The 9,328-nt window shown below is 43.7% G+C and overlaps 1 protein-coding gene across 4 annotated transcripts; it reads left to right on the top strand.

Moving 5' to 3' along the window:
* The first annotated feature begins 275 nt into the window (after positions 1–275).
* On the top strand, positions 276–4,576 carry coq7 (coenzyme Q7 homolog, ubiquinone (yeast)). Of its 4 annotated transcripts, XM_024440234.2 has the most exons (8): positions 276–476; positions 860–1,041; positions 1,293–1,407; positions 1,674–1,813; positions 2,252–2,320; positions 2,797–2,875; positions 3,220–3,254; positions 4,003–4,576. In XM_024440234.2, the coding sequence occupies exons 1-6, from the start codon at positions 383–385 to the stop codon at positions 2,872–2,874; spliced, it is 678 nt and encodes a 225-aa protein (XP_024296002.1). In that variant the 5' UTR covers positions 276–382; the 3' UTR covers position 2,875; positions 3,220–3,254; positions 4,003–4,576. The 4 variants fall into 4 exon arrangements, with proteins under 4 accessions (XP_024296002.1, XP_042159881.1, XP_024295992.1 ...); XM_042303947.1 differs by lacking the exon at positions 3,220–3,254; XM_024440224.2 differs by having other exon boundaries at positions 3,220–4,576.
* Positions 4,577–9,328: the final 4,752 nt, after the last annotated feature.

Raw genomic sequence — 9,328 nt, 5'->3', positions numbered from 1 at the left:
TATAAATTTGCAAACATTCCTAAAAACCTGTTTTTACTTTGTCATTATGGGGTATTATGTGTAGATTGATGAGGACAAACATGTATTTAATCCAGTTTAGAATAAGGCTGTAACGTAACAAAATGAAGAACAAGTCAAGTGGTCTGAATACTTTTCGAATGCACTGTATATAACAATGTAGAGTTAATGTAAACCGTGATTGACCACACATTCCTGGACAGTAGGTGGCGGCATGCACCTTCAACCTTTATTTGCGAGCCGCTATTAAAACCATGGAAGAAGTTACGTCATTTGACCGCACCATCTCCACAAGCAGGCACATTTCAATGACAACCTGCATATGTAACAAATATTAATTACAGAATAATAGAGCCACATAACAATGCAACGAGCCGTTTTTGCACACATTGCATTGCATGACTGGACGCATGTTTTCAGTCCTTTGAGGATAGGACAATGTTGTTTGAAGCACAGAGGTAGGCACTCAATGCTGTTTAGCTAGCTACAATGCTAAAAACAAGTATGTTCCGTGTTCATACATGAATGCTGACCTACGAATGGCTTAGCTAGTCATATACAATTTGTCAGTGGTCAGTTTCTGTCTCGCTTGCATCCTCATAGCAGCTCAAGTGAGCTTTGCAGCTAGAGCTAGTTATTAGCTAACGTAACGTTAACTAACTTAGCTGGCAATTTCACCTTTTGTTTACATGGTGCTTTTGTAAGGGGTGAGACACTTCAGTCGTTATAGCTAACAGTTATGTTGTTCTGCAGAAGAAGAAAAACTGTAATGCAGGTGACACGTTCGACTGCAAAGTAAAATAGCTACATGTTTTAACAAACCCTTTCGTCCTGTTTGTAGCACTACCAGTACAGCTCAGTTCTCGGGCATACAGTGTGATACCGCCCCCGCGCGACGAAGCAGAGAAGGCTCTGCTGCACAGTATGTTGCGGGTGGACCACGCAGGGGAATACGGTGCCAACCGCATCTACGCCGGCCAGATGGCAGTGTTGGGAAGGTCACAGACAGGACCGCTTATTCAGGTATAGGTATTCTGCATTACACATGCACAGATGTAGCTACTTTTCTTACATTCTTGCAGAAGACAATAGCCTAACTACTTGTTTTGGTTTTTAGATGATTGGCTACCATTCCAGTATCCCCAAAGTTAACTTTATGACAACAATTAAAGTGAATGGATGTAATCATGTTGTCAGTGCTTGGTGACCCACAAAAACAAAATGTTGACATTCCAGCATCCTCAATTATATATTCATTTTCACTATGCTTCAAGGAAATGTGGGATCAAGAGAAGAAGCATCTTGCCAAATTCAATGAGATCCTTGCAGAGAACAGAGTTCGCCCAACGTTGCTGTTGCCCCTCTGGAACGTTGCAGGTTTTTTACTTGGTAAGGAACAAGGCTTCACTCTATACAGTCAACAGTTGTCACATATGCCTGACAAATAAACAAAGGGAATGGATGTATTTTTTACATTCTAAAATAAGTAGCCTAGATTTAATGACTTAAAATGGGTCTGTAGGTAAGCACTTAACACGTGCCATTGTAATGTATACTGTGTCTGTGAGTTCTGTTGCAATGAGACAATCCAATACAACAGTATGATACATATGGCACTCGGGGGATAGACCATATTCTGTTGTGTGTCCCCGCAGGAGCGGGCACCGCTCTACTGGGTAAAGAAGGGGCCATGGCCTGTACTGTGGCTGTGGAGGAGAGCATCTCAGAGCACTACAACAGCCAGATCAGAGCCCTCATGGAGGAGGACCCAGACAGATACGTAGAGCTGTTAAAAGTAAGATAATGAACCATCCCTCGTACCATGGGCCCTGGAGTTTTTCCTGACCAGGGCTGGGCTCTATCAAGAAAAACTCTGTCCCCCAGCTAGGGCTCTTACTTGTAGCTCTTACAGTAGCTTTCTTTAGCCACAAAGTCAGTTTCCACAGCCACAAAAAAAAATTAAAATGTAGGCTTTTTGGTCTTTCATTTAAGGATAGGCATAAGGTTAGCAGTGTGGTTAGGGTAAGTTTTAAAATCAGATTTTAAGAAGAGAAATTGTAGAAATGGGATGGATTTATGACTTTGTGGCTATAGTAGCTAGTGAGGACCCTCGTACTTTCCTGGTCAGGTAAAACCCTACCCCTATAATTTAATAATGCATACTGTACTTTGTCTTGAGTGTTTGTTGTCTTGATTTCTGAGAAGTGAATGTGGCCATTTATTTTCCGTACAGTTAATAAAGGAATTCCGAGATGATGAGATGGAACATCATGATACAGGACTGGAGCACGATGCTGAATCTGTAAGCCCTCTTTCCCACTTTGATCTTTAGGTTTTACTTTATTTTAATCCTTTGGTTAAGCTTCTGTTGTTATGCTGTTATTGACAACAGCTATGGCTGGTGGACTGAATCTTAATCAAGTTCAGTTCTAATAATAATCAAGCAAGCAATATATCATGATCGGTCAATATTGATGTTATTGTGGTATGTTGTTGTTGTTGTTGTTGCATAGTGATGTCTCAGTGTTTCCCAGTCTTTTTATGTTGTGGTTTATTGTCCCTGGATCATTATGGGTTTTCCTTTAAATTTATTCCATGAAAACAAGGAAGGGATTCCGTCTCATTATCTCCCACTCAAATGCTTTGATTCCTCCAAAACTGGGTCATGGTGGGAAAGATTGCATGCGGCTTGGGAACACTGTGGTGTTACATTCCTTCACTGCTTACTGTCAAACATCATATGCTCTTCTGATAAAGGTTGTCTTTCTTTTGTTTCAGATACCCGGATACAAGCTTTTGAAGGGTGCAATACAACTTGGCTGCACAGCCGCCATATTTGTGTCTCAGCGCCTATAAAGTAATCATTAATTCAGTTTCTCAAAGATGGTTTTCTAAAAAATATAATGATTTAAGTGATGTAAATGGATTTGTAAATTGTATTAGTAAAGTGAACCTGGCTACTTTATACAATGTAATAGTCAGTGCACTTTTCCAAAAAAGGACTCCCATCAAAAATATATGTTTTTTTGTCCAATTGTAACCAAGATGTTGTCATTTACTTCAACGCTAGCACTAGCAGCCAAACCATATAGGTACCAGCTCAATGCTGAAACCTCTCCGAGTTGGCATCCTAGAATAAGCAAGTTGTCAAAGAGATATTGGTGGGAAAGTTGGTGTAATTCTACCCTCTGTCTGGTCTAGGTGATGGGGATAGTGTGTTATCCTGCTATACTAAGGTATTGTGGTCATCACTGACAGAGCTGGAACCTACCTTCCTTATCTAGATCATTTTGTAACATCATTGATACTAAGTAATGTACTACATACTGTAATGACCTATCTGTTAGGTTTAATTGTTTGAATGACTAATCACCTTTCCACTGCAACCCCCCCCGTGCCTTTGTTATTCCCCGAAAGATAAATATCTAACATAGCTCTAACTAGGACATATCGATATTGGCATTGTTACGCCATCACCATACCTTTCAACAAACTATCCTCTTTCACACATTATGTGTCATAAATCACAATGAACAATGGCTTGTCAGTCCAGATGAATGGTTAAGCCTCTTACACAGCTGTTCCAGTACATTAGATCAGAGTGAAAGAAGGATTGACAACTGACGGGTGCTGGCAGGGGGGTCTAGCTAATCTATGCCGTTCAGCGCTGCAGAGAAAAGTGTTCCGGTGGTTCATTTTACTCCCCAGAGACCCCTGTATTGACTATAGGGATAGAAGTGTCCTTATAGTATGTTCTGTACTGACCTAGTGCCTGAGATCTGCCCTAGCCACTTCAGATGCAGTGTATAGTACACATCAGTTAGCACAGAGAGACGTATTGACCTCCATTCCACGTGCAATGTCTACGACAGAATGTAAAGTAGCAAAGAGAGAATACAAAGTAGCTGCGTTGTTGTTGGTGCAACAAAGAGGGTTTAAAGGAACAGTGTGATATCATGTTTTTGACATATTATTCTTCGACAGTACCGATCCTGCTCTGTATGCGAGGGTGCCTCTGGCATCCAAGCCACAGCCCACTTATGTGCTTTCTGCCCCTGCCGGCCCATGAACAGCCCACTGAACTGTTTCCGCTCCTGCCGCCCCAGCCAAGGCCCATGAACAGCCCACTGAACTGTTTCCGCTCCTGCCGCCCCAGCCAAGGCCCATGAACAGCCCACTGAACTGTTTCCGCTCCTGCCGCCCCAGCCAAGGCCCATGAACAGCCCACTGAACTGTTTCGCCCTGCCGCCCCAGCCAAGGCCCATGAACAGCCCACTGAACTGTTTCCGCTCCTGCCGCCCCAGCCAAGGCCCATGAACAGCCCACTGAACTGTTTCCGCTCCTGCCGCCCCAGCCAAGGCCCATGAACAGCCCACTGAACTGTTTCCGCTCCTGCCGCCCCAGCCAAGGCCCATGAACAGCCCACTGAACTGTTTTCTGCCCCAATGTCGAGGGACGTGCTTTTGTCTTGACATGAGACTACTGTAGATGTCTGAAAAAATCTGACAAACTTTAATTTGGAAGTGTAATGACCCTTTAAACTTCACTAGGCATTGTGTGTATGTGTGTTTCGTCACCTGTACCCCAGCTGTTTTCGGCTTCTACCGGCCCAGGAACGGCCCACTGAGGAGTAATTTCTCACTGGGGCTAGGCCACTGGTTCTCAGGCAGGGAGTTATTTTCCCCAGCATGAGTTCAGCTGAGTTTTTTTTAGATGGGGTGGGTTTACGTATCAGACCTGACCCTAAAGGTTAACATGCTGTAACTCTGCTCTTTTTGTGCCCTCTGCCTTAAAAATAGCCCCTCCTCCCCTCATGTAATGCACCGAGCGGGCCGGCTGGCACACACCCCAAGATGGACAAAACTACTCAAACGTATTACGAGTCCTATACCGGGAACACTTTGTTTAAACCTTACCCGTCCACCCAGCGTACTATTAGCAGTCCGCGATGACTTATGACGACACAAACAGAGACACGCATGTATGTACAGTTGAAGTTGGAAGTTTTACATACACCTTAGCCAAAAACATTGAAACTCAGTTTTTCACAATTGCTGACATTTAATCCTTTGGTCAGTTAGGATCACCACTTTATTTTAAGAATGTGAAATGTCAGAATAATAGTAGAGGTAGAGAGTGATTTAATTCAGCTTTTATTTCTTTCATCATATTCCCAGTGGGTCAGAAGTTTACATACACTCAATTAGTATTTGGTAGCATTGCATTTAAATTGTTTAACTTGGATCAAACGTTTCAGGTAGCCTTCCACAAGCTTCCCACAATAATTTGGGTGAATTTTGTCCTATTCCTCCTGACAGAGCTGGTGTAACTGAGTCAGGTTTGTAGGCCTCCTTGCTCGCACACGTTTTTTCAGTTCTGCCCTCAAATGTTCTATAGGATTGAGTTCAGGGCTTTGTGATGGCCACTCCAATACCTTGACATTGTTGTCCTTAAGCTATTTTGCCACAACTTTGGAAGTATGCTTTGGGTCATTGTCCATTTGGAAGACCCATTTGCGACCAAGCTTCAACTTCCTGACTGATGTCTTGAGATGTTGCTTCAATATATCCACATAATTTTCTATCCTCATGATCTATTTTGTGAAGTGTACCAGTCCCTCCTGCAGCAAAGCACCCCCACAACATGATGCTACCACACCCGTGCTTGATTGTTGGGATGGGTTCTTCGGCTTGCAAGCCTCCCCCTTTTTCCTCAAAACATAACGATGGTTGGTCATTATGTCCAACAGTTCTATTTTTGTTTCATCAGACCAGAGGACATTTCTCCAAAAAGTACGATCTTTGTCCCCATGTGCAGTTGCAAACTGTAGTCAGTTTTTTTTATAACGGTTTTGGAGTAGTGGCTTCTTCATTGCTGTGCGGCTTTCCAGGTTATGTCGATATAGGATTAGTTTTACTGTGGATATAGATAGCATCTACACAAGGTCCTTTGCTGTTGTTCTGGGATTGATTTGCACTTTTTGCACTAAAGTACTTTCATCTCTAGGACACAGAACGCGTCTCCTTCCTGAGCGGTATGACTGCTGTGTGGTCCCATGGTGTTTATACTTGCGTACTATTGTTTGTACAGATGAACGTGGTACCTTCGGGTGTTTGGAAATTGCTCCCAAGGATGAACCAGACTTGTAGAGGTCTATATTTTATTTTCTGAGGTCTTGGCTGATTTTTTTTGATTTTCCCATGATGTCAAGCAAAGAGGCACTGAGTTTGAAGGTAGGCCTTGAAATACATCCACAGGTACACCTCCAACTGACTCAAATGATGTCAATTAGCCTATCAGAAGCTTCTATAGCCATGACATCATTTTCTGGAATTTTCCAAGCTGTTTAAAGGCACAGTCAACTTAGTACATGTAAACTTCTGACCCACTGGAATTGTGATACAGTGATTTATAAGTGAAATAATCTGTCTAACAATTGTTGGAAAAATTACTTGTGTCATACACAAAGTAGATGTCCTAACCGACTTGCCAAAACTATAATTTGTTAACAAGAAATTTGTGGAGTGGTTGAAAAACAAGTTTTAATGACGTCAACTGTATGTATGTATGTATGTATGTATGTAGGTGAAGTCTTTTTTTGGCATGATGGGATACACAGACTGACATGGATTGGTTTGCACTGTGACCTAGTCCCATACCCGCTCCCTTCTTCCTTGGTACTATGTTCTCATATACCTTTTAATACCATGATATCACAGCATAAAGATACAAGTGTACCTATCTGAACAGCCAATGAGTCTCTTTCAGTATTAATAAACGCTGGGCTACCCAGCGTTTATTATTACTGAAATACCCAAATAGGCTACCCATCATCAATCATAAAGTTCCTGCTTTAGCTCTTGATGCAAAACAGTATATAAATCTGAGGGTTGGACAAACAAAGCGTCTCTCCAAGCCGTGCATTTGGCAAACGCTGCTAATAGGCTTACGGATATCTGGCAAGAGAATTGCTAATTAGCTACTAATATACACCAATCAAAAATACACTATAAACGCAACTTCTTCACCTGCGGGATCATCTGCGACCAGCCACCTGAACAGCTAATGAAACTGGGTTTGCACAACCAAAGAACTTCTGCCCAAACTGTCAAAAACCGTCTCAGGGAAGCTCATCTGCGTGCTCGTCGTCTTCACCAGGGTCTTGACCTGACTGCAGTTCGGCGTCATAACCATCTTCAGTGGGCAAATGCTCACCTTCGATGGTCACTGGCACACTGGAGAAGTGTGCTCTTCATGGATGAATCCCGAATTTCAACTGTACCAGGCAGATGGCGGACACTGTGTATGGCGTTGTGTGGGGGCGAGCGTTTTGCTGATGTCAGCGTTATCAGTGCCCCGTGGTGGTAGAGTCGTGGTATGGGCAGGCGTAAGCTACAGACAGCAAACACAATGACATTTTATTGATGTTAATTTGAATGAACAGAGATCACGTGATGAGATCCTGAGGCCCATTGTCGTGCCATTCTTCCGCCGCCATCACCTCATGTTTCAGCATTATAATGCACGGCCCCATGTCGCAGGGATCTGAACACAATTCCTGGAAGCTGAAAATGTTCTTCCATGGCCTGCATACTCACCAGACATGTCACCCATTGAGCATGTTTGAGATACTCTGGATCGACGTGTACACAGCATGTTCAAGTTCCCGCTAATATCCAGGAACTTAGCACAGCCATTGAAGAGGAGTGGGACAACATTCCACGGGCCACAATCATCAGCATGATCGACTCTATGCGAAGGAGATGTGCCGCGCTATATGAGGCAAATGGTGGTCACATTAGGTACTTTTAAGGTATCTGTGACCAGCAGATGCATATCTGTATTCCCAGTCATGTAAAATCCATAGATTATTTATTTCAATTGATTTACTTCCTTTATATGAACTGTAACTCAGTAAACTCTTTGAAATTGTTGCCTGTCGCGGTTTTTATTTTCGTTCAGTGTATGTGTTTATGGCTTTGCAGCTTTGCACATGGTTTCATGTTTTTGTGCAACAATTAGGAGTTAAATATCATTGGAATAGTGATCATAAACTCGTCAAAAAAAGAAACGTCCTCTCACTGTCAACTGCGTTTTTCAGCAAACTTAACGTGTAAATATTTGTATGAACATAAGATTCAACAACTGAGACATAAACTGAACAAGTTCCACAGACATGTGACTAACAGAAAGGGAATAATGTGTCCCTGAACAAAGGGGGAGTCAAAATCAAATGTAACAGTCAGTATCTGGTGTGGCCACCAGCTTCATTAAGTACTGCAGTGCATCTCCTTCACATGGACTGCACCAGATGTGCTAGTTCTTGCTGTGAGATGTTACCCCACTCTTCCACCAAGGCACCTGCAAGTTCTCTGACATTTCTGGGGGGAATGGCCCTAGCCCTATCCCTCTGATCCAACAAGTCCCAGACGTGCTCAATGGGATTGAGATCCGGACTCTTCACTGGCCATGGCAGAACACTGACATTCCTGTCTTTCAGTAAATCACGCACAGAACGAGCAGTATGGCTGGTGGCATTGTCATGCTGGAGGGTCATGTCAGGATGAGCCTGCAGAAAGGGTACCACATGAGGGAGGAGGATGTCTTCCCTGTAACGCACAGCGTTGAGTTTGCCTGCAATGACAACAAGCACAGTCCGATGATGTTGTGACACAATGCCCAAGACCATGACGGACCCTCCGCCTCGGTGTAACACTCATTCCTTCGACGATAAATGCGAATCCGACCATCACCCCTGGTGAGACAAAACCGCGACTTGTCAGTGAAGAGCAATTTTTGCCAGTCCTGTCTGGTCCAGCGACGGTGGGTTTCTGCCCATAGGCGACGTTGTTGCCTGTGACGTCTGGTGAGGACCTGCCGTACTACAACAGGCCTACAAGCCCTCAGTCTAGCCTCTCTCAGCCTATTGCAGACAGTCTGAGCACTGATGGAAGGATTGTGCGTTCCTGGTGTAACTCGGGCAGTTGTTGTTGCCATCCTGTACCTGTCCCGCAGGTGTGATGTTCGGATGTACCGATCCTGTGCAGGTGTTGTTACACGTGGTCTGCCACTGCGAGGACGATCAGCTGTCCGTCCTGTCACCCTGTAGCGCTGTCTTAGGTGTTTCACAGTACGGACATTGCAATTTATTGCCCTGGCCACATCTGCAGTCCTCATGTCTCCTTGCAGCATGCCTATGGCATGTTCACGCAGATGAGCAGGGACCCTGGGCATCTTTCTTTTGGTGTTTTTCAGAGTCAGTAGAAAGGCCTCTTTAGTGTCCTAAGTTTTCATAACTGTGACCTTAATT

The sequence above is a fragment of the Oncorhynchus tshawytscha genome, linkage group LG02 (assembly GCF_018296145.1).
Source record: "Oncorhynchus tshawytscha isolate Ot180627B linkage group LG02, Otsh_v2.0, whole genome shotgun sequence".
In the NCBI taxonomy this organism is placed as follows: Eukaryota; Metazoa; Chordata; class Actinopteri; order Salmoniformes; family Salmonidae; genus Oncorhynchus; species Oncorhynchus tshawytscha.
The sequence above is the reverse complement of the archived record's forward strand: the minus strand, read 5'-3'. Positions and strand labels throughout refer to the sequence as shown.

Excerpts from the sequence above, each read along its gene's own strand:
- coq7 (XM_042303947.1), top strand. The coding sequence starts at position 383 with ATGCAACGAGCCGTTTTTGCACACATTGCATTGCATGACTGGACGCAT. Across the intron at positions 477-859 it reads ATGTTGTTTGAAGCACAGAG|CACTACCAGTACAGCTCAGT; the intron begins GTAGGCACTCAA and ends TCCTGTTTGTAG. Across the intron at positions 1,814-2,251 it reads GATACGTAGAGCTGTTAAAA|TTAATAAAGGAATTCCGAGA; the intron begins GTAAGATAATGA and ends TTTTCCGTACAG.